The 26,506-nt window shown below is 31.4% G+C and overlaps 1 protein-coding gene across 1 annotated transcript in view; it reads left to right on the forward strand.

Annotated features, from left to right (window-relative positions):
* The first annotated feature begins 2,055 nt into the window (after window positions 1-2,055).
* Window positions 2,056-26,506, forward strand: part of LOC106457062 (ubiquitin carboxyl-terminal hydrolase 10-like) — a 41,456-nt gene continuing 17,005 nt past the window's right edge. Inside the window, exons 1-9 of the mRNA XM_013916447.2 lie at window positions 2,056-2,148; window positions 8,909-8,976; window positions 14,432-14,527; window positions 15,304-15,358; window positions 16,983-18,587; window positions 23,088-23,179; window positions 24,336-24,445; window positions 24,935-25,073; window positions 26,266-26,371. Of these exons, the coding sequence (XP_013771901.1) occupies window positions 8,965-8,976; window positions 14,432-14,527; window positions 15,304-15,358; window positions 16,983-18,587; window positions 23,088-23,179; window positions 24,336-24,445; window positions 24,935-25,073; window positions 26,266-26,371 (2,215 nt within the window). The 5' untranslated portion in view covers window positions 2,056-2,148; window positions 8,909-8,964. The remainder of the gene's footprint in view (window positions 2,149-8,908; window positions 8,977-14,431; window positions 14,528-15,303; window positions 15,359-16,982; window positions 18,588-23,087; window positions 23,180-24,335; window positions 24,446-24,934; window positions 25,074-26,265; window positions 26,372-26,506) is intronic.

Genomic DNA, 26,506 nt, shown 5'->3' on the forward strand with positions numbered 1-26,506 from the left:
ATTTCTCAATAATGTAACTTGGTTATGGTAGGTAATTAGAAGAAAAAATAAACTGTTTCTTATTTGTAGAAGGTTTAAGAGGAAAGACCACAACATAATGAACTAATTCACCACAATACCTGAAAACTCTGTCTTCGCTTTTTTGAAAAATGAAATAGTCTTTATTTTTACTCCCGGTCAACAATCAAATATCTTTTCTTGAATTATGAATAACACGAATGAATTGAAATATTTAATTAAATCATCTCAAAATAAACCTTCATTTCCGTGCAATATTGAAATTAGCTTGAATTCTTCATAACCTCTGAATAGTGGGTGACCCAAGGGGTCACGAGTTGTCTAGTTAGACCTAAATACGTATATTATTATTTTTTATACCTTATCTTTTTGAATAAACGTTTCCATTAAATTAACTAGATAACAACTTTAGATCCAACAAATAAAATAGTTTATTTTATGACTATCTGGAGTACCCGTCCCCTGGACAGAAGTTATGTAAATTCATGATTTATGAAAGGCTATCTTAGGACATGAAAAGTTGCTTCTTATATGTAGTTGCAAAAAAAAAAAAGCAAAAACGCCCATAAAAACTACAAAACACAAAATGTGAAACCGCAAATTTGCATGTATCTCCTCAAGGCTCACCAAATCTTCATGCCAAATTAGGTGAAGATCCATCAACAGGGGTCGAAGCAGTGGTGAAAAACGCGAAAACACAAAAACGCCCATAAAAACTACAAAACATAAAATACGAAACTGAAAGTTTGTATGTACGCCCGCATGGACCTATTGAAGCTCCTTTCCAAATTTGGTGAAGATCTATCCGCTCCCTGCTAAGTAGTTACATGGACATACAGCAGACAGTACTATTATATTTATATAGACTAGTTGGAGTACCCGTCCCCTGGACGGAAGTTGTAGATTCATGATTAATGAAAGATAATATTAAGACATGTAAAGTTGCTTCCCTTATATCTAATAAAACTGCAAAACACAAAATGTGAAACCGCAAATTTGAATATATCTCTGTATTGACCCATAAAAAATCTTCATGTCAAATTTGGTGAAGATCCCTCAACAGAGGTCGAAGTAGTGATAAAAATTCCCATAAAATTGCAAAACGCAAAACTGAAAATTTGTATGTATCTCCCCATGGACTCAACAAACCTTCATGCCAAATTTGGTGAAGATCTATCAACAGCAGGCGAAGTAGTAGTAAAAAACGCCCGTAAAAACCACACAACGTAAAATGCAAAACTGAAAACGTGAATGTATCTCCTAAGAACCTAATGAACCTCCGTATCAAATTTGATAGAGATCCATCCACAGGAGGTGAGGTAGTGGTAAAAAACGCAAAATGCTTACTTGAAAATTTGTATGTACCTCTGCACGGAACTAATGAACCTCCATACCAATTTTTGAACTAGTTACATGAACATACAACAGATAGTACCATAATATTTATATAGGTTTAGCATAGTACTGGTTTGAAAAACATACATCTCACTAATTTAGATATGGCCCAGTGGGTCATGTGCCTTACTGTAGATTTGCGGTTTCATGGTTCACGCTAAAAAAGAAAAAAAAAAAAGAAGAAGAAGAAGAAGAAGGTGCTTCGAACTTTGAGGCCGTGGACGCGTTATAAGAGTGACAGTCAAACTACACTTTTCGGTCTGACAATGAGTAGCCCAAGTAGGTGGTGTTAACTAGCTGCCTTCCTTTAAGTCTATCACTTCAAAATTAGGGACAGCCATAGCAGATAACCCTCTTGTAGTTTTGCGTGAAATTTAACAAACAAGCATTAAATAGATTTCTTGCAGCTAAATACTTTGCCTTGGGGCCTGTTTGTTTTATTGCAAATAATAAAAAGTCTTAAAAAATATAAAAAAGGAAACATTATGTTTAAAAGGTAAAAAGATAAACAAAAACAGTACCAGGTTAAAAATGTATTTTTAACGTAAAACTTGTATTTAAATACGTTATTAAGTTACATAATCAAGACTATTTTGACTCTTAGTTTACACCGTTGTTTCAGCCACTGAATTTTCTTCTCGCCATCTTAGACCGGAAGCATGTCAGCTCACAAGTTGCAATGTATGCTGCGTTTGCCATGTCTCAAAAATATTTGGAATGTACCTTTTTAAACTGGTATTTTTTTATTTTATTTTTAAAGTCTAGAATACTTAGTTTGTTTAATAATTTTATAAATAAATAATTTTGGCGCTATAGTATAAGAAAAGTTGAGTGTTAAACATCAAGATAGTAGTACTAGTAATATGATATTTATAAGTTCCAATACTTCAATTTGCTAGGACTTAGTAGCAGTAGTTATTAAACAAAAGTAACACATTGCTAAGCCTAACCTCTGATTTTGTATTAGGCCTAGTTGAATGGTTAATTTAAAGATTAGCTACTACTACTAGTACCAGCATAATGATAGATTTATACATTTTATTATCTCTTGAGAATAGAACAATATGAGTTGATGGTATTGAAACTTATGACTAAGAAGAATATCCGGGAAAATGAAAGTATAGTTTAAATTATATTAATAACAAACTAATAAAAGCTTTTGTTTCGTTTTGCTGTTTTCTGAACTTAAGACTAAGTCAAGATAACACTATATAACGAGAGGATACTAAGTTTTATTTTGAAGAACTTCGAAAGACAGGATGAGGCTTCAGAGAGGCAGTTTTATTTTTAAGGTGATTGACATGTGCAATGAGTTGATATTCGGCGATAGTTGAAGACAGCATTTTACAACTATAACTTACAAGATTTAACATTAATGGGGGAGTATATGATTTCCTAAAAAATAAAGGATGGGTTTAAAAATTAAATTACTACATTTTTTTAAGCCAAGAGTGTATGTGTGCAAGAATAGCCTTGCATAGCAATATTTATTGACAAAACAATCAAGTGGATGAGTGAAGTGAACAGAAGAATGATTTTACTGGAGATTAAACCACATGTTCCTTGTTGTTTGTGTGATACATACAGTGCCATCATTAAAATTAAGAATAAAAGTGTTTTACTGTTACGTTAAAGTATTTAGTTAAATAAGAGCAAATGAATACTAATTAATACATTGAATGATTTCATAGAGTGAACCTAAAGACTGTTATTGTGCTTTCAGCTCAGTACAGACTGAAGTTTCATCTTGTATAAGGTTAACATAAAATTCATGCTTTATGTCTTTTATGTTTATATTGATCATCTGTGTTGACACTGGCAATGCATGTTGTGAGAGAAAATATATAAATGATTTAGCTTTTTTCTTAATGTAACATAACACACCTTTTGTAACTCTAGGCTTCACCGTACAAAACTAGGTTTTTTAAAATGTTTAGTAAATATTTCTTCTAAAAATGCAACATAAAAGTTAAATCTCATCTCTATTCTCCATGAGACATTTTCAACTTAATGGTAGTTATTTCATTGGAAAACAAAATGCTTATTCTAAGGTTTTTGTATTTTGGTTTTCTTCCACGATATCAACATTTGACAAACATGAATATAATAAACACTTGGGCATGAATTTATAGTAATAATCAGGTGTATGGTTGGTGCCCTCTCATAAGATATATAAGAAAAGAAAATAGAAGGTGTATTGAGATCAACAATAAAGAAAACAAGTCTTTTCAAAGTACCATATCACACCCTAATCCTTCTCACTTTCCACAGCACTAAAATTTTTTCCACAAACGAAAAAAGATCTTTCTTCAAATTTCCATACCCTAAATGTATCACTTTTCATTTTATTTCCAAAGGATAAGGAGTGGTTTGGCTCATTTATGCTCTCTGAATTTTTTAACACCTACTCTAAATTAGGTACAGAAACCCCTTTTTTAATTTTTGGCCCTGATTTGTAAAATTATCATTCAGTCTTATCTTCAACTCCTTAGTGTTGTAGATTCTACCACAAACAAGTCCATAGTTCAAACACTTTATTAAAAAAATCATTTACTAATAGAAATTTTGTTTGTGTGAATTTTTAGTATCATAAACGTGTGTCTTCTAGTCTTACTGTCTTCAGTTCATTGAAATGTCACCTAGATTTATAGATTCCAAACAGTTAACTATCTGAAAAACCTTAATTGTGGCCCTGAGCCCTTCTAATCTCTAGTTGAAACATGTTCCAACCTAACCCCTTATGATAATCCAAATCTGAAATCATCATGGTAGCTCTTCAATGAACTCTAGCAACTTGACAATGACACTCTTCCTTAAACAAGATGACAAAAACACACTTTTCACTTCACAAATTAACCCACTCAACAAGATTATCCAACTCCTTCTGCATTAAAGAAACATTTTCCAAATAATTGATTTTACCCATCAGTTTACTATTATCAGCTAATTGAGAAATTTAAATTCTTATACATAGGTGTGGAATTCATATTCAGACTTCCAGGTTTGTTTGAGAAACAAAAGGTTTTACCATTGGTCCAAAGTAGTTTTTTCCACATTGTTCATTCTTTTGATAGGAAAACACTGGATAGATTACAAGGGATCCATGGAAATTTCTTAAAATTTTGAACTGCAGTAAACAAGGAAATGCATACCTCTGAACCTTAGACCAACACTTTACATAAATATACATACCTTTCAATTCACCAATCTTCAGTCACACATATAAAAATTATTTAAATTAATTTAACAATATTACAATGTTTTTGTTTATAATAGGGGATCCCTAAAGTTTGACAGCTAGCTGTAAGAAGGATATTTAACGTAATAAAAATTACTTAACCTGTTATATGTATATCTTTAGTTTGAGGCTGCATTAATGTAAATCATGGTTTCCTTATTAGTTCATGTGTAGAATATTTTACATGCTACACTGTAAAACCATAATGAGTAAATGTTAAAAGTCATGAAATACATGAATGAATATATGTGAAGAGCTAAGGTGCAAAACGTGGTATACATCTGTGTCATTCCTGACAAAATTGAGCTGCTAGTGGCATTGCATTGATGGATATGCAGCTTTTTGACAAAAAAGTCCTATGGATTTTGTCCTAAACTAAAATAGATTTTGGAATAAATAGTTAAATTTTTTTTATTTAGGTTTTCATATAATTATTTTTAATAGTTTTGCTTAACCACTTCAATGATTTGCCAAAGATAACTTGGGTGACCTCCATGTTTCAAAAAACATTTGCCCGAGTTAATTTGGGCAAATTATTTCTCAGCATGTTTTAATTATTTGCCTGAGTTTATTCACTTGTCATCATGTTTTACAATCATTGCTTGCTAGATGTCATTGTTTGTACTGATCTCTATCAGATGATTTATTCTGAATTGTGTATTGTGAACACTGGATAAAAGCGTTCCTATTTTTTACTCATGTAATGGTCTAAATAAGCTGCTGCTACAGCCAGTGTCACACAAAAATAATTTGTTAAAATATAAGAAAAATCCATACAAAATCTTTCAAAGAACTATAATATAAATTTTATCACAACAAATAATTAGTAAACCCATTCCTGACTAGGTATAATCTTCAATATACAACACAAAATAAATCTTATGAAAAGTAATTATTGAAATATGAAACTTGTTGCTTGAACATGAATCAAGATTACCTTTTCTAAATTTTTTAATGTATAATCAACAATACAGTTTTGAAATGTATTGTTAATTAACTTTTTATTACTTACTTTTTTTCAAAATGACAGTACTGTTTCTAAAGAGTGCAAGATTAATAATTTTATTTACAGGGATAGAAACTAACTTTTTTTGCATGACAGCAAAATGTAAAATACCATATTTTATATTTAAAAAACTATTCATAAGTATTTAGAATAGTTAATGATACAATTACCTGACATTGTCTGACTTGAAATTTTATTACAATTGAAGTTAGTGAATTGCTGTAACAAATCAAGGTGAATTTCAAACTTGTAGAAGTTCTTACTGTAGTGTTGAAAGTGTAGACATGCCTATCCAGATGTTTGAAAGTGACCAAAAGTGTAAAGTGCTTTTATCTTTGATGAATGTACTAATTTACTGAAAGGATTAATATTTCCCTGGCTAGTAGCTTTTACACTTTATTAGTTTAATTAATAAAACATGAATTTTAATTCAAATGTGACTCAAAACCACAACTGGCATGCACTCTGTCAAATCATGTGTATTATGATTAAGTTGTATTTTGGGTTATTGCATGTTATAGTAGCAGAGAGGACAGTTAAGTACATGATGATGATGACAAAACGTTGTACATTTGCTGTTATGTTAAACTTGTATTAAAGTTTTTGTTCATTACCCATTCAAGCCGTCTCCAACCATTATTAGTCTCAAAGTGGGTTCCTCATCATCGAAGTTAAGTACATTGCTTAAAAACTTGCAATAGTTTAGAACTACCTAGTGAAGAGTAAATAGGAAAGATGAGTTTAATTTTACATTGTTTTCAAACACTGATATTCCCCATTCTTCAAATAATATTGTTAGGACTAATTCACTGTATCTTGCTAGCATTAAACAATAGAAGTTTTGATTTTGACTTTCCTTGCAAGTTGAAACTCATACAGGTGGAACATGGAAAAATGGATAACTAAGGTTTAACTTGAAAGCTGAGTAATTTTGTGATTTCATCAAAAATGTTTAATTATTACAAATACTTTAAGTAAGTTTTTCATCTTTTACCTTAGTGAGGATGCTTGCCTTGTACCTCACTTATGTATTAAGGCAGTCTTTTTATGGAAGAATATCTTCAGAATGGACCACAACATTTGCTCTGGTGTTGTCCAGGTTACTGAACTTACATCAAAACCAGATTTGTCTTGTACTTGATGTCCTATATTCTTGAACTATGCGTTACCTTGAATAGTAGATGTTAATGATGTATTCATTGTGTAGGCCAATTGTTTTAGAAGCGTGTAGCTAGAAGTCAAGAGGAGCATAAACAAAAGGGAAAAAGACGTCTTCAATGAACAAGCTACCCAGTGGCACAGCGGTATGTCTGCGGACTTACAACGCTAAAATCCGGGTTTCGATACCCGTGGTGGGCAGAGCACAGATAGCCCATTGTGTAGCTTTGTGCTTAATTAAAAACAAAACAATGAACAAAATTTTGAATTAAAGACATCAATCAGATACATTTTACACAGGCAGCAAGTTGCTCGAGTTGCTGCCTTTGCATATTCTAAATTTGGATGTTGAACTAAATTTGCTTAGAAGGTTCTCAACACTTATATTAAATATGGCAGGAGCAAGTAGGTCACTAAGAACTTCTTGGAAGTTAAGGAATGTAACTGTTTTGTTTGTACCAATATTTGTTTCATGATAGATAAAAGTTGAAATGCCCATTATGGTTTTTGATGTTTATGTTGTACTTACAAGAAAGGCATAATAATATAGAGAAGATTCACATATGCAGTATAAAATCTAATGTATGACATATCCTACCCAAGGAAAAGAAACTATTCAAACCATTATTTAAAAAAAGGAGGTTATTGCATACAAAAATTTAATCAGAAAGTGGGTTATTTATAGATTAAGTGTTAGTGCTACAAACAAATTCATTCCTGCCTAAATATTTATATTGAACCAAATTAAAACTTTAACAACTGAGTGCTACATGTGTAAAAATAAACAATTGATCATGTTTTCCACAGGAACTTTGAAAAGCTAAGTGCATCATATATATCGTATATAGAAAGGTATCTTTAGTCTCTGTAACGTCTCATCAGTGATATTATCTGTAACTATATTTTTATTTATTTAATTTGAATTAATCAATTATACTAAATTATTTCATATGATGGATTTAAGCCTTTGTTAGTACGATATATAAATAGTATACAGTAAATGATAATGGCCATTTGGCTCATAGGGATCTCTTGTTATCGTAGTCTTCACTTTACTAATGAGTACATACTCCAGAGCTGAAGTGTGGTTTCAGAGCTTGTTGCTGCCCTAAACCCTTCGCTGTGTAAATTTTTTCAGATTCTGTAGAGAACCTGGAAGATTCCTTTATTGAAATGTAATGTCCTTTGGCTGTATAATGCATAGTAACCTTGCATTATAAATATTTTTGTTTGGAAAGGATTTTTTTATACATTTTGCTATAAGTCTGCCCATAGCATGATTGTCAGATGTTAATTAAGCATGAGTGATGAGTAAATTGTATGTCAGAAAGATCTAGAATGGTCCAAAGGGACTGCAGTGTGATTAGAATTAAATGTTTATAAGTTAAAGAAAAGTCTTCCAGGAAGTTGTGGGAGATAATGCAAAAGCAATAACCAGAAACTAAGATAATATTCAAAATATTTTTGGTCTGTCAGACCTTTTTCAGATTTTTTTGGGAGCATTTAAAATGTGTCCGTTTCTTCTGTTAATAATTGGCTAATTATATGATTTAGGCTGATTCCAATTAACCAGTTTTATGTCTCATAAATCTGTTAATGTGTGCATCTAATTGAAATAAATTGGCAAAAACCTTAGAGATAGTACTGTAAATGCCTCTCTTTGCATAGATAACCTTTTATTTATCAGGTTTTTCAAGATTATGTGATAAAAAGATCGGATTGAATTTAACTCAGTAGCAAATTGAAATTAAAACATGAGTGGACACCAGAAAAAATAATCTAAGTTGAAGTTATATATTAAGTTCAAGTTTTTAAAATCATAGTGTTTTCAACCTTGATCCCCAGATTCTTCACTAGTTGAATTATTTATGAGATATAATATTATTTAAGACATTCAGGTGCAAATATTTTAAGATGCCAAATTTAAATGAGATAGCAAAAAATAAAATTGGATAATACTGCCATCACTAGAACCCTTTAGTTATAAGTTATTACCAAAAGTTTTAGGTGTGCTTCACTTAAATTTGGGTATTGTTTAGATTCTCTTGGCATGACGCTTAGCTTGAGCAAAGTTCTTATTATATTTCTTACAGAGCTTAGCAGTAGATTACAAGTCATCTGAGCATCTGTGAATGTGTGGAATAAAAACATGGAGCCTCAGGTAGGTTAAAGTACATGTATTTAACTAATTTTTGTGGTTGTATCTGCTAGTTTGATAGTTCTGTATGCAAGGGTGCTTAGTCATGGAAAATGCATAATTATAAATCTAGGCTTGGAAATCTTTAATTTTGAAAAAGTTGTGGTAAATAATTCTAACCACACCCATGTTGAAAATCTTGACATTTGTGTTTAGTTTTTCTGTATATTTTGTTCAGTAATTGCCATTCTGAGTAGAGAGAACTGGGTAAAAATTGGTGAACCTTAAAATGTTCACAGAAAGTGGTGGTGTATTAAACCTATTGACATTTCAAGCAGAGGTAATCACAGTCATAAATGAAATGAGGCTTTAGTCAAAGCGGTTTTGCATGGCAGATGATGGCTACTATTTAATTACTATTTCTGATTGGTGTGAGTATAAAAAAAGACAGCTTCATTTAGTTATACAGATCACAATGCCAACCAAGTTAGGGATTGAAAATCGTTATAAAATCTATCCAACTAGTATCAATTTACTTGTTTCTGTACTTTTTATTGTAGCATTTATTTTTGGATGCTTTTAATACCAATTCTATGAATAACCAATGATCCCTACTTTTCCATTAAAATTTTCTTTTTTGTCCTATTTATTTGTTCAGTTTTTATATGTCCATGGAATGGATGCAACATTTTTAAACTTTCATTATAGCTATATCCCTCTGATAGCTATAATGTTTACAAGAATTAAAACCACAATCACAAATTTATAAAATTTAATCCTTACTTTGGCCTGCAGATAAAGTGTATAAAGCTGCCAAAGTAAGAAATAAATTTGTGATTGTTGTTTTAATTCTTGTTCATTACTTTTTTGTAGCAGGATCCCTACATCATTTTAGGATTCATAATTTTTCAATACTCATATTTGTTTACTTTTTACGTTATACCTGTATAATGTATATTTTTTACTTTTAGAAAGTGTCATGTGTCTATCCGTTGATATGTAGCCCCATTCGTTGGGTTGAAAAGATATTTAAGTATGTGCATGGCATGTTTACCATTTATATTATACCTATATATATATATATACACACGTGTGGATTTTTATCATAATATCGAAAGCAGATACCCATAGACCAGTCAAGTAAGCTGGGGAAATCTTGTAGCGATAGTTTGAGCCGTCTAGGCACTTGTTCTGTCGACGTGTTCAGGTAAGTAGGTAGTAGACGAAAAAAGTTGCTGTTTTTAGAAATTTTTGAATTGCAATACCAGAAATATTAGTGACCTTCTTAGCGTATTATTAGTTTTTCACTTAGAAATTTGATAGGGTGGTTTTCTGGCACTTGAATTAGTTGGAATCCTTGTCGATCCACACTATTAAGTATTACTGTACTTTAAACAATAATGCAAAGCTGGACAGTGTTTGGCTTAGCTGGCTTTTCAGATAAGTGCCATTCCCATGGTTCGAAGTGTTTTACTAGCCAATTTCCTTGCCCCTTCACAATATAAATATTGTCATGGAAACTACATTCTGAAATTAGATTGTTACTTTGTGGTTGTAAATGTAACATTATCATATGTTTCATTTATCTAGTCACACTAAACTAACAAGGCAAAATAATATTAATAATTGTAAAAATAAATATATACAGTAAGAGTTATTTCAGTCATCATGACCAATGATTTAATGAAAGGAGCTACAAAGAAAAATGGTGTAATTTGTTAATTACAAACAGAAAAAAAAAGCCATTAGCATTAGTACACATATAACTTTAGTTTGATTTTAAATTATAATGGCTTCCAACATACCACTGTTTAGCTGTAGGGTCAATATCAGGAATATGTAATAATAAAGAAAAATGTATGTGTCTGTAGTTAAAACAAATAGTTCAATAAATTACAAGTATCACTCCCATAAGAAAATTAACTAAAGTAATGCAATAGACAGAAGATACAAAGACAACACTTCCTACCTTCATAGAGTTGGCATGGCTTAGTGATAAGGGTGCAATCTATGGGTTGTCAGATTGAAACCTATTGCCAAACATGCTCAACCTTTCAGACGTGGGAGCACTATGATATGATGGTCAATCCCACAATTTATTGGTAAAGAATAACCCAATGGTTGGCAGTAGATGGTATTGACTAGTTACCTTCTTTCTAGTCTATCACTTCAAAATTAGGGGCAGCTAGCACAGATAGCCCTCGAGTAACTTTGTACAAAACTCAACAAACTTACACCAAAATTCAAATTAAGAAGAGACAATCCAAAGTAATAGACAAATGTTAAGAATTAATCTAGAAGTCTAACATATATTTAAATTTAATGATTTCATTGATAAATTAAATTATTATATAGTGAAATGTCAATAACAGTATATGTAATACTAATAGCATAACCATACGTTGATTTAACAGAACTAATGAGGCCATGCTGTACTATATAATGACATGGCATATGACTTAGTAGAGCTAGCAAAAGGTGATCTTAATAGTCCCCTGAGATACAAAAATGGTTTGATTTCTTATTAAATTTAAAAACAAAAATTGAAAAATTAAGGTATTGTCATGATTATTTTAAAAAGGCAGTAGTGTGGTCAAAATATGATGAGAAACTTTGCCTATAGAAAATATGACTGAGTTTATGAATTCTGTCTGTGAAATCTTGTGATGTTGAACAAATTCTCTTGTATCAAATGAACTGTGACAAGTGAACATTGTAGCACCATGCACTTGAAATACTTGTATTGAGAAATTTAAAATTTTGAAATTATGTGTTATGAAAAATGTTGCTTGTGTGCAACTTCAATGTGTGTTATTGGTGGTGAAACAGTTTTTTTTTTTGTTTGGTGGATACATAAATTTAAGTGTCAAGAAAACTTAAGAAAAATTGATAAAATAATATCAATATGCTTACAAATGATAGTAACATGAAAAGTGAAACTTTTATAGTGATTCTTACTACATTGTGAAAGAAAATTCAAGTTCAGCTAAATACAAATGGACCACTTGTTGGATGTTGAATGAAGTTGCTTCTTGTATATATTCCTTGTATTAGCTTAAATACATCTTTGTCAATTGATCTGAAGTAAAAAAATGCACAGCTTGTAAGAATCAATGATATGATTTATAATTAATATTATCATAAATATTGGTTTTATGTACATTGATCTAAAAGTTTTTACTTCAATCTTGTTTTGTGAGAAAAAGTATGATTTGTTGCTGAAAAAGGACACTTAGATTTCTTTTCTGCATTGGGTGCTGAACTTATCCTCTTTTAACAGAAACTGACCCATAATCTTGCACATAAATTTTATATTACAAGATCTCAATCAAATGACTAAGTAATAATAAAATTTTTAAGAAATAACTTCAGTCACCACTTCTTGTATTTTATTATCTCTATTGTTAATTATTATGAGTTAATTATGTCCTCATAAGTTTATGCAAACAGAATTTTTAAATTCGGTATGGTGATATGGAAGATACAAATCAAGTGATGGTATAGGAACATAAGAAGCATTAAATTTAACAAAACTATGATAATAAGGAAACTAAAATATAAAAATCCTGACTGTCATGCTCAGAACACTGAAGCATGACACATCACAATACATATTCAGCAGTGGAATAATGTCACACTTGTGAAATTAGAATCTTTTAGTTGGCTTTTATGCTTTTTCACTTCATGCACTAACATGGCTGATGCTTGTTAATTTGGTTTTGTTCTTGGAAAGTTAATGTATTTCATTGTTAGAAAATCTCTTCATATCATTCTCTCACATTTTACTCATTTTCTTATCTTTCGACAACTTTCAGCTGATACTTGGTGAGCATTTAATTTAAGTATGTCAGTATTCAGTTTACCAAATAAGTTTTATTTCTTAGCTGATACATGATATACATATATATATATATATTAGCTCATGTGAAAACTTTACTATTCATGTTTAAAACTTTTTATCAATGAAAGAAATCATGAATAATATGTAAATTCCCACACTTGTTTCTCTGAGGAAAGAAACTTATCATGTACATGTATAATTGCAGTACAAGCACTGCTAATACAATACTTCAGATACAAAAATCCAATAACAGTAAACCTGTTATTCAAAATATACACGGGTATTGTTTGAAATACTCTTTGTATAAAGTTTATAAAACTGAAAAAATTTTATGTTTTACTGACTTGTATTATATTGATAAATATTACACTTCACCAACTTAATTTAGTTAACACCATAACAGTTGTTAATACAATATGATAATATAACTAAGTATCTCAGCTACTACTGTTTCTGTCATGTCGCAGCCAGCCTGATTAGTCCTGGTACAGGGTATAGTGTGGTTGATGCAGTTATTCATTTTTCTTTACTTTTGCTCATAAGTTCAAAGAATTTATTAAACAAATAAATGTTCATTTGTCATTAAAGGCAGTATTTTACTAAATTGGCAAAATCTATAAATGTAATTGCTAGTATTTTCTTTTTAATTTTTTCTTTTTTTTTTGGAATCTTAAGCATTTTTATGAAATTTATCATCCAGGATAAAAGTATTTTTATGAGTAGAAATTAATTTTTGATTAGTAGACAGTAATATTAAATTCAGTAGTTACTGCCAACTACTGTAAGCAGCACTGATGCTGTGGCATTCCAGGTATTTTACTTGTGAGAATAAACTAGGTTAGCATTTGTAAGAGATATATGTGAAAATTGAAATTAGTGTAGATATACAGAGACTTAAATGCAAGGTTATTGAGTGATACTTAAAAATGCTAAAAGCAAAAACATTACTTTCTATAAACAATTAATGCATAACCATAAGTAAAAGAACCCAATTCCAACATGAGCAGGAGCACTTTCCTTTCTGTGTAAGCAGTATCCGTGTGACCTAATCCAAGATGTTTTGTTTACTCCTTTACAAAATTCTTCCAGCAACTAAAGGACTTGCTCTTTCAAGTGAACAAAAATCTCCCCTCAAAGAAAAAGGCCAACCCTCTTGCAAGTAATCATGTACATAGTTCTAATTGCATATGATTAACCAATAATTTCAAATGCTAAACATTTTATAATATTTATTAGGAATGTCCTTGTAAAGTAGGGCTACCTCTGTTTATTATTCACCTTGTAGAACCCTGCAAAAATGTCATAGTATTGGAAATTAATTAATGTGTCTAGTAGGAAAACAAGTTTTAAGACTTTTCAGAGTTTGTTCAGCTTATCAGTTAAGTTTATACCCATTTTGTTAATAATAATATTACTTTCAGTGCTAACATTTGTGTCAAGTAAGTGCTATACTGTGGGAATTAGTGTCCAATAAAAGGTTATCTTAGGCCAAGTAATGTTACAAAGTAGGTACTAGTTAAGTCCAAAACCATAGAAATATGTCTTCTTTTTTTTTCTTCTTCTTTTACCATTTGGAATTAGTATAATGAAGTAGTAGTAGTAGTATTTTCAGAATGTTTTGTTATTTTTATGTTTTAGGACTTGGAATTTTTAGACCTGTCCAACATATCTGAAAGAGAAGCAAAGGAAATTTATACTCTGCTTAATCCTCCAGGTGGTATACAGTATGTCGAGGTAATAACTAATATTTTATTATAATTATTGTATATATATAATCATAAACTAACAATAAGTATGTATGTATGTGTGTGGTATAATGCACATAATTCCTTTAACAGAGTTTCTTTCTTGAGTTGTAACAGTCTTGGAGTCTACTGTAAAATGGAGGTGCAAGACTTCAGTATTCCTTTTTTCCAGCATTCATTCAATTTTGCAGTAATGCCACTTGTTTTGTCACTTGTAATTTACTGGGATGTTAAAGACATTGAAAATTTATATTAATTTATTAACATTCATAGTTAGAAAGAGATTTAGTGCTATATTTATTATCACAAAGTATAAGTGTGCTACCCATAGCTGTAATCTATTTTCTTATTATGAAATATGATAATATTGTGAGAGGTTAATTATGAGAGCTCATAATTGCTCAGAGTTATGTGAAGGTTTGACTATCTGTGGGTGATAATTGGTATAAAATAATAAATAAAGGAATGTTTGTAGGGTTTTTAGTTGTTTTCTATTTCTATAAATGTTATTTACATAGTCATAAAAGAGTTAAAATGTCACAAGTTAGTGTTATCTGTATTAACAATCTTATAATAAACAAATATAACATGTTGATAGTTTATAAACAGTCAGATGAAATATATTTGTTGAAAAATCATTTAAATGCAATAAGACTGTTGAGTTTTTTAACTGTGATCAGTTTATTTTTATGATTCTATGTGCTTTTCAAATAACATTTAAATAATAGTTTAGTATTCTAACTTGGTAATATGTTTATTCTTCAGTTACCGTGGATGCCAAATACAACTTATGCAAATTTAAGAGAACCACAGACCACAGGTATAATTTTTGAGAAAACTGTCTAAAATATTTTTTTATAAAAGTTTAAAGTGTAAAAAATAAAATACCTATAGTACAAAATGGTATTTGGAGTTTAAAAATAGGCTTTGTCAATTAAAGTGAAATTAAAGAGGCATGAAACTAACATATGACAGTGAACACATACACAAACATATAGATGAAAAGAAACTAAACAACAAGTTTGTTTCATTTTTTTTTTACCATTTGTAATATTTTTTGGGTTCACTATTCTCTTTATTTGATATTTCCAATTTGATTTAGTTTCATGTGTGTTTAATTTTACATTTTGTTTTATTAACAAATCATCTTCGTGTGTTTCAACTCCACATATTATTTGGTACTGTAGGTACTTGTTTCTTTTATTCTGGATTTTTTATTCTGGCCTCTAAATTAATAGTATAATGGTTTTAGGTGTGTGTTTGTGTGTGTATAATCAACTTACCAGTGTAATCCACGTGTTACTTTCTGTAATGTTCCATTGCAAAAGCACATTTTCTCTTTGTATGGTTAAATGTAGTATCCTGGCTAAAGTGGGTTAGCAATGAAAATGGATATTAAATATATATTTGGATAAACAATATATATGACAGATGTGATAAGATGTAATGATGAAATTAGGAATCCTCAAAGACCACCATCGAAAACTGTTTGTACCCCTTTTTCCCAACTGTGCAAGATAAAATATGTGGTTGTATATTTTTTCCCTTTGTTTTCCACTATTACATGAATAAAGCCATAAGCTGTAAAAAACAATTACAATTTTTGACATCTACACTTTTTTTATGGTGATACTACTGCTTAAACATTTTTTTCATGTCAAATATCACAAGTTAAAAGATACCAAGCAGAGATAATCACTGTTATATGTGTTATTGTTATTATTTTATATACATGACTGATATAATTAACTTCTCAGCTAAGCTTGCTTGGTAAGATCTGGTAATAAGAAAATTTTCAACTGTACTTTGACTTTTGTAGATTAAAACTTACCATCAGAACAGATTTTTTAGTTGGAATTTTATTTGTACCAGTCATGTACGAGACATTAAGTTGTATAGTTTATAATAATTAAAGGTGCTAAAGCGTGACCCTTCCTACAGTATAAACGTTTACCAAATACAATGAGCTATAATACTGAGTAAAAATCTGCACTACCATATAACAGAAATAAATGTGTTCAAAATGATATGATCTGTTCTTATTGGCATCTCATATTGGGCCAAGTAAATAGGAGTATTTAAACTCTAAAAAGATTAAATGTGACGATGTCATGCTTTAACAGATCAATTTATTTAATCAAGATATGGAATGTTTTAATCAAATCAATCTGATTAATTTTGATATTACAGGGGGAAAAAAAAAAGTCTTAAGCACCAGTAGTCTCAAATGCACAAGGAGTAGTATAAAAGAAACTTAACCTAATAGATTCCCAGTTTTCCCCCTGAAGAAGAAAGGTACACCTTTCAAAAGTGCTCAGGTTATAGGGTATCATATTTTCTTGTTCACTACCATAGAAAATCTATATTCTAGTTTTATATAAAATAAAGATTTTGTTCTGGTCCCTTACATCTGCTGAATCCTCTTCTATTAACACATGTTACAGAACAGCCTGAGAATATCAGAAAAGATTCCAACATTGTTGATGCAAGAATATCATCCATGACTCCTGCTCTTCGTCCACCATCTGGTTCCCTGGCTAATCCATCAGTTGTTCCTCCACCTTTCATTTCTCCTAGTGTAGCCTCTGCTGTACCTCATCTAGCCGGAAGTCAAGCTTTTCCTTTCATACCTCGTTCTTATCCTCTTCTTCATCCTCATTTTCCACAACATATGAACTCCATTTTTACTCGCAGTGTTCCTCAGCAAGAATTGACGGCAGTTCAACAGAGTTCACTTCCTCCTGCTTTTCCCATTCATACTTCTCATAGAGAATATATTCCAGTCATGCATGTTAGTTCTGATAAGACCTTAATTACACAGAAGAAAGGGCTTGTTTCTGCTAACAAACAAATGTCACAGAGTGATAAAAATAGTGGCTCTTCTGATAACTCTGTTAATGATTCGGATGCACAACAAGCAGATCAACATAGAACAGTTGTGGAAGAGCCTATGCCTACAGGAATGCCATCTGTGGTTCCAGTGCCTTTTACCATGCCCCCCAATAGTTTTCCTGTCACTACTGGCACCATACCTGTGGCAGCAGCTGCCACAGGATATCCACCAGGTATAGCTCCGGTTCATTATCAACCTCAAGGGCCTTCAGCACCTCTGTTATATGCAGTTCCATTTATAACATCTGCTTATCCTGGGTTTATTCACCCACAAGCACCTCTTGCTGTTAGAAGTGAACATCTTGAGAAGGAAAAGGAACACTCCAGTGAGAATGATGGTGGTGTTATTATAACAAATTCAGCTGTCACATCTGTTGTTGCAGAAATTCCTTCAGTTACTCTGACTTGCAGTGAATCAACACCTATAGAAACTTGTGCTACTCATGGTCAACATAGCCAAACCTGTGATGATTGTAATCTACAAAAGCCACAGGTTGATATCTATCAAATCATACAGCATGGTAACCTACAGAATAATCATATTGTACAAACATCCAAGTCTTTCATAAAAAACGAAGATAGCTTCAAAAATGATGGTAAAAACAAGCTAGATGTGTCATCTGATAATGAAAATGAGTCTCATGGAGGTATATCAGCTTCAAGGATAATAGTGAATTCATCAACTATTAACATGACTGATACTCAACCAGCTCTTTCACAGCAAATGTCTGCTAATGAACCTTTATCTTCTTTTCATACAGAGGATACTTTTTCTTGTGATACTAAGTCTTTAGTGAGGAGTAATAAATTTAGTGATGTTTATTCAGACTGTACAATAACAGAATCACAATCTAAAATACCAATTGTAAAAGAGGACTGCTCAAATGTGGATGTATCAACATCAGTTACTTCAGTTATGATTAACAATGATGCAGAAAATACACGTAATACTAATGTCTGGCATCGACGTTCAGGTGCTGACTTATTTAAAGACCAAAGAGCTGGTCAGATTACTTCTCAAGAATGTCAAAGTCTATCTCTTCCTCCTGTTTCTACTGCTGAATTCAAAGAAAGCGAGGAAAATGGAAGATTAGAAGACACTGAAGAATATCAAATTATAAAGGCTGAAGAAGATGTGTTAGCTATAAAATTAGCAAGTAAGTGTACATTTGTTTTTAAATTTATGCATCAGACTGTCTGTATTCTAAACATGAGATATTTTGTCTTTATTTGATATAAACTGCTTTATATAGATTGTTATGAAACATTTATGGTTATTTTACAAACAGTTTCTATGAAAACATTATTTTTGGCTCATATTTAAGTATAATGTTTTAGAAATGTTTATTTAAATAAGCATATTTCATAACAATAGAAACCTAACTTATTAAAATTAATTATTGCTTCAGGTTAAAAGTAAAAAAGAGAGCTAGTTCTTATTAACCCCTTAGTGATCTTACAGTCCTTTTAAAGTAGTAATGGTTAGTAATAAATAAAAATAGTAATTAAGTTATCACAATGCAATTACATTTTGTTTAAATTAATCTTGCCTGGAGAATAGAATTACTCAACAGTTTTAGGTACATCATGATTAAGCCTGTATCGTTTACCAATCAGTTGTCTCTAAAATGTTTTACTTCTTATTTATTTTCCCACAAATGAAATTGCATTTTCATCTATCAGACTGTGAAAAATGGATCTGTCAGCCTGGGACAATAACAAATAGTTATAATACAAATGTAAAAATAAACATCTGATTAAACAATTAGCAAATTCTACTACTCATTCAGTTCTAATTACAATGTAAACATACATTTAGAATAATAAGTACAAGTAAAGATAAAACCACTAAAGAACAGAAAGTTCATTTGTAGTTTTAAAAAAAAATGACTTAACTGAAATTGAATTGTTTTGTTGTTCAGTCAAGCATCATAAATCCTTCACTAAATATTTTAAGGTAAAATGCAAATTATGAAAAGAAATGTATCGGGTATAAATAGTTGATTAAAAGTTCAAATGTAGAATATATAATGCTTGTGTTTATTTATACAGTATCAGATCTTGATATTAACATTAGAAGTTGCTTAGCAGTATGGTTAATTTAACTTGCCCAAAACTTAGTTTCAGTTGCCTAAACATTATTAGTGGAAAAATGCTTGTTTTTCAATAATTTGATGTTCTGTTGTTTGTTTACTCGTAAATTAGTACAACACTAGCTTTTCAACAGCAAAGTGATAATTTAATGAACATTTACACATGAAATGTGCTCAAACTGACATGAGAACACTTCTCTTTACAAGTATGTATTGTCATACCTTGGGTAATAAGAACAAAACACTAATTTATTTCATTATTGTATTGAAACTTTTCAAACTAACCATGCTTCATTTTACAAGGTTCAGTAAATCTTTTTTTGTTTCAATGTTTTCGTTTATATTCTAAATCATCCATTTCATGATTTTTATTTCAATATTTAAGCAACAAAAGCTTAGAATTTTTGATTGAGCCACTATATTGTGAAATCTTTTAACAAGATTACAAAGAACTTGGATACTAGTTGGTTAAAATGTTGGTGTGCAACGTGCCCCAACCAATGAAAATGCACATTTCTACATTGATTATAACCTGGCACTGACTTGTAGAAAGCTCGGTCATTACAAGAAGCACACACATCATGGCATGAACAAAGAAATATAACAGCAAATAAGGGCTTATTTTTTGTAAATTTTGCTTTGTAGGTCAGTTCTCAACATGTTATTAAGTAGAACAAATTTTTGGTTGATAAGTTTACACTTTTCCGAAAGGACAAGTACATGTCATAAAGTAAGTTATCTGAAGTAAATTTTTACTTGTCTCAGGAGATTGAACACCCATTAACATTGAGCTATGAATGTCATATTAGTATAACAGCAAATTTTTTTTTATTTATTTTTTTTTTTCTGAAGTAGATAAATAACCCCTGAATAGAATGGGACTAAGTGCTAGAAATTACTTGTGAGTGATATACTGGAAGTTTATGTTTTAATCATTTAGTCCTAATGTAAAATATAAGAATCAAGTTAGATAGCTAGTGTTAAAAAAATGTGTTTCATAGTAACTCTTTATCAGATCGTGTCCAACTCTGTGAGTACCTGTCTCTCTCTTCTCATGCTGTTGGTCTCATTTTCTACTGTTAGTCATTTTTCCCACCTTGGTCTTTCTCCTCACTTTTCTTTGCTTCTCTTCCAGTTTCCTTCTCTCCTCGCTCTCACCCTTTCTATTGTCTTTTTCACCCAGTCTGCTGTTTGCCATTATTGATATGTTGAACACCTTCCTACACATCCCTCTTGGCATGTCCTGCATATGTTCTCTACATTTCGGCCATCAGTTTCACATTATCTCATTCCTTGCTTTTCCCTTTGACATAGTGTCAGCCCCTTTTGTATTCATTGGTATCATGAGGGACATTGCTCACCATATTCATGTCTCAGGTGAGGACCTGATGGAGGAGACAATATGGGGGTAGGCATATAGAAAGAGATGAGACCAGGCCTAACTGAGAGCATTGATAGTGAATTGAAGGATGAGGAACAGAGAACTAGAATAGAGGAATCCTAGAGTTGAGAAGTGTGGTAAAGGCATTTATGAGAGGCATGCCCAACTCAGACCAAAACCCAATGAAAGATCTAAGGGTGTAGAGACCACTCCTTTGGTAGAATGCAGACTGACTGAGAGAGGCAATCTGCCACAATCTCCCATACACACACAAGTAAGCAGTCTCCCATAAAAGAGGGGAGGTGTAAGAAGAGGATACCATCCAAGAATGGGCTAATAGAAGTCAATTGTTCAGGAAAAGGAATATTAGCCCTTGATGTACAATACTCCTTGTAGATTATATTGTTGGAACCTCTTTGGTGAGTTCAGACTTAGTTTCCCCTTAGCATACAGACCCACCCACCTTCAAGGCTGACTGAGACCTTAATATAGTTTTGCATGCTCTCATGCATGCCCCTTTTGAGTTTATTGTTTTTTATATCATCTTCCTCTCAAGGCTTACATCCTTCTCCTTATCATCTTCAATTACCATTATTCAATATCTTTTTTGTGGATGCTTCTCACACCCTCATCCACTGCACTTACATACTCCTCTCCCTGGACTGATCTTTCCTTTCTAAGACTTCTACCGCTTGGGAGGGTAACCATACTTTCCCTCCCATCTCCCTTCCTGTTTGATCATTTAGACCCAGATTGGCTCCTGTGTCTTGTTAATGCTGCTTATCACAGACCTCTTTCTGTTGGAGTCTCTGCCATTGTCTGTCCCTATCCTGGAACTCATCTTTTTCCATCCAATGGATCTTTACTAGATGGATCCATCAACTCCTCTGGTTGGTATATTTGTCTCTGTATCTAGATGTTTGCAGGCTATTTCACATTTCTTGTATCACCTTTCTTATTCTTTTGCTTCTCATCTTCACCAGCCTTGGGATGAGGTCCTCCATTTGGACGACTCTCCACCTGTTCGTCTCTCATTTTCTACACTATCTGGTTGTCTAATCTCCTGCTGGATTTTGGCTTATATTGGTTGCCATTCTTCAGTCACCTCACCATCTTTGAGAAGAATGTGTACAATTTCTTTTTCAGAGCCCCTTTTTAATTTTTATATGAAGTCAGGTACCTGGTATTGCCTCCTAGGGCATACTTACCCCAAATTCACATTGAGCTTGGATAACAGAAAGTGCTCATACCATCTACCCTGACTTAACCACTGCCCACAGTGAGATGGGATGTTCCTCAAGACCATTTGAGATATCCTCATAATATATATGTTTACTCAATTGTCTCAAGTGGAGCACGGGAGTCCAATACCACCTTGACTTGTGTGCAAGCACTCAGATTGTCCTCTTCTCATTCCACTTGTTCCTGCAATACATGAGGCTTATTTGTCTCTTTCTACATACTTTCTGGGTGAAGTGTGTATCCTGGTTGAAATAAGATGCAGTCTCCCACAGATGTGCCTGTATAGATCCCCTGCCATCAGGTCATACTCCATGGGCTTCCCTTTGGGCACTTTCTGAAGGGAGCTCATCTAGGTAAAAATTTTGCACTGGCCCTTCTGCTAATACTTGATGGGATTCTAGCTGGTCTGTGTGTATAGTTCAATTATCTCAAAAATTTACATTTCCAATACATACCTCCACTCACATTTCCCACCCATTCTTCCCAATCTAGTACACATTTTTCTTTTTTGTCTTGCCGCATCAAAGGATGAAGTTATCACAAGTGCAAGTGTATAGGGGGAGTTACTGCTCATGTAGGTTGTGTAACCCTCCTATTGATAGAAGGCTTTTGTCACATAATGATATCATCATGTACTAACACAGTTCACATTAAAAAACATGAAATTAGGTGATAGTTGCCTCAAGGCTAGTAGCATGCAAATCTCTTAGGCAGAAACATGATAAAGATGGCTATTCTGTGTGTGGAGGTATCTATCAGAAATACATATTTCAGTTGTAAAAATATTGACCTACAAATCATTTTGAAAAAAAGTATGGTCTTTGTAGGTTAACTAGATAAATTGAAATTTTGCTTAATCAACAAAATCAAAATATCAGAATATCAAGATAGAAAACTAATTATTTAGTATTTGATTTAGTTATGTTTTGCTGTTTTTTCAGACATTTTTGAAAATACACGACTGAACCACATTGCTCCTTTTCTACAACCTCGTGGGCTTATTAATCGGAGTAATTGGTGCTATATTAATGCAGTATCCTTTACTGTGTATATCATTACTAAAAAATGTAGCAACATTTACAACTATATTGTTTCCAAGATCCAGAATTTTAACTTCTTTCAAGTGTCAGTTTAAAAGAAACATCTAATTACCTTTATTCCAACTAGTATAATAAAGTGTTAAGTTCCATGTTTCCTTATCTTAAGAACTGCTTTTAAAATTGGATAAAACAGTGAATAATTTTAAACATTTCAATTGGTTTTAAGGTTTTATTCAGCTTTATAGTAAAGCTCAAAACTACTATGACAACACAGGTATTTCCTACTTTGTCTTGTGAACCAGAACTGAGTAATGTAAAAGTGTCTCTGATGTCTTAAAAACTAAACATGTTTGAGGACAGTTCCCCCCTCCACAAAAAAATAAGAATATTTGTGTTATGTGCATGTAAACATACATACAATTGTTACACTAACTAACGTAATGGTGTGTATGTCAGATTATCATGATTACATTCTTTAGAATTTCAATAAACTTAATTATGGCAATTAGGTCTGTAAACAATCTTCAAGCTGGTAAAAAAATTTCAATTTAATTAACCACATTTTTTTAATTTCACTGATTAAATGTTTTCTGAATTATCTTGTGCATTTATATTTTCCAAAAAAAAATTGAAAAATGACTTTAAAAGTAACATTACAAATTCTTGGATTGGTTTAAGGTTTTTATTCCCAATGTCCAACCAAAATTCTTAAATTAATCTTTGAACTATATTTGGTACTATACTTTAGTCATTGAACATCACAGAGCATTTGTTACTACAGTTCACCACTCTCTGACTTTGTGTATGACTTTTGAATAACCCTGTGTATGTGTTAAATAATGAAATCTCGATTTTAAGAATGGGATACGTCATTAAAGACTTTGTTAGTTTAGCATGTTAGTTCTTTAGTCTTTTAATAAATAAGTTGTTGTTTTTTAACTTAAAAGTCATTGATGTTTTAAATTTGTTCACAACTTAAATTTTCCCTGAGATCTGTTTGAAGAAGTTGTCCCAGCTTTCAAATATTATTTAACACTATATATAATAGGGTGTTTTCTTAAAAAGAAAACTACTACCTTGATTTAAAAGTTTGCTTATTTAGATCTAAAGATAATAGAATGTATTGACTTTTAACAAGACTTCCTTCAGACACTACAAGCACTACTAGTGTGTCCTCCTTTGTATAACTTACTGAAACAGTTTACTAGTCTCCTAGGGCAGAATCGTAACAAGTCATCAACTCCCATCTTGGACAGCTTGTAAGTATTGTAACATATCTTTTTAACTTGGATTCTGATTGATACTAAACCTGAATGACATATCTCAGTTGTAGAATAAGTAGACCAGTTAAGTACAATAAGAAACTAGTATTTTTTAACACCGTATTCTTAATAATTTCAGTTTGAAAATCCTTGTTCATTGTAATTCTCTCTCAGTTACAAGCTTAAATGTTTTATGATATATTTTATAGAAACTGAAAAGTTTTTGAATGATATGTAAGTAATATATCTAACCAAATCCTCATTCAATCAACAATATCTAATATTCTTCCTGAGTGACAAACAAAGATCAAATTACTGTAGCCTTCTTTAGGAACAGTATGCACATGCAGAAGTGAGATTTATACCTCTACATGTGTTTGTGTGTGTATATATAGGGCTTATGTACCTTAATTTAAATAAGAAACCTTGTTTATTGTTAAACTCATTTTAGAAACATTGAAAATTGTTTGCTCTAATTTCATTCAGGGTGGAATTTATACAAGAGTTCCCAACCCTACCACAAGCTAGCAAGAACAAGAGAAAAGAAGATCTAGCTATTGGAGCTTCTTTTGAGCCTGGAAATATTTACAAAATGTTAAGTGTTATTAAGTCTGAATGTGTCAAGGTACGTGCATCTCACAGCTCAATTGGATTGTATGAGATATAAGAAAATTTCAATTATTTTACAATTATTTTTGTTTTATCATTTCTGTTAATATTCTTGATCTGAAAATTTAAACTTTTATTATTTCTTTGTAATATTGAAAAAGTTTTCTAAACCTGTATGCATGCTTTGAAGATATGTTTGTTAATTTAAAGTAGTATAATGATTTACATTAGTATGTCTACTATCACATTCCCTTTTTTACTGCTTCACAGAGTTGTCTGTTGTGAAAATTAAACTGTTCACAAGTGAAAACTTTTAGCTGTTAATTTCAATATAAATATATGATTATAACTGCTTGGGAAAATATGGAGTTGCTTGATGTACTTCTTACCATAATGGACATAGTGTGTGTGTGTGTATATATATGTGTGTATGTGACCAAAATGATAAATACAATGTAGCATCTTCTATTGAATAGCACCACAAACAAACAACAACAAAAAAAAAATATTCACGCTTTGGGTATTCAAGATTCAGACACTTAGAAAAAAATAACTACAGTTTGTGCAACAACCATTTCTTTATCAAAGAGCACAACTTTAAATAAAAGTACTCTCCTCACAACTTTCATTAGGAATGTACGTGAAGGTTTGATTGTATCTTTATTGATGTAATTTGTAAATATAGCACTTACTAAAAAAAGATTGAGTTCTTCAGAAATACTTATTTTTCAATAAAGGGTACCAATTTTAATATATAAAAAGACTACAGTTTATATTGGCACAATCTGAACACTTTTCCTATGCAGTACTTCTCAGAAAAATCATTTTTTAGAAATTGTTCAGTTTTTCTAAATTTTTCTCCATGAGGTATGAATACTACAATTAGTAATTACTAGCACAAACAGCTGCCCATAGGGCATCGTTTCTTGTAGTAGTAATAATAATTTAAAGATAATAGCAATTCTTTATTCCTTGTTGATGTGCTATAATGTCTTAAGACTGTCCTTAAATAATAAAGATAAAGATAACTTAGTAAATCTTCATGGAGATTCTTATTTTGCAGATTGTGTAATTTTGTATCAAATTCAAGTCTTCACCATCATTACAGAAATATTTTTTCTCAATGTTTTTGTATTATCATGTATAAATTTTTATTTTGTGCTATATGTATTCTCTTTAGCCTTTTAAGTGATAATTTTTACTCATAGGGTCGTCAAGAAGATGCTGAAGAATTTTTAAGTTGCATTTTAAATGGTCTTCATGAAGAAATGTTGGCGGTAATGAAAAGTATTAGAAAAGATGTGGGAAAAGAAGGTAACAACCGTAGAACCTCTTGGCTATTAAAGAAGAATGTTATCATTACTCCTTGGAAGGAAAATTAATAGGAGCCTCTATTATGAAAACTTTAAACCAATGTAGGAAGTTATATATACGTACATATATAAATAA

The sequence above is a fragment of the Limulus polyphemus genome, unplaced genomic scaffold, assembly GCF_000517525.1.
Source record: "Limulus polyphemus unplaced genomic scaffold, Limulus_polyphemus-2.1.2 Scaffold287, whole genome shotgun sequence".
NCBI lineage: Eukaryota > Metazoa > Arthropoda > Merostomata > Xiphosura > Limulidae > Limulus > Limulus polyphemus.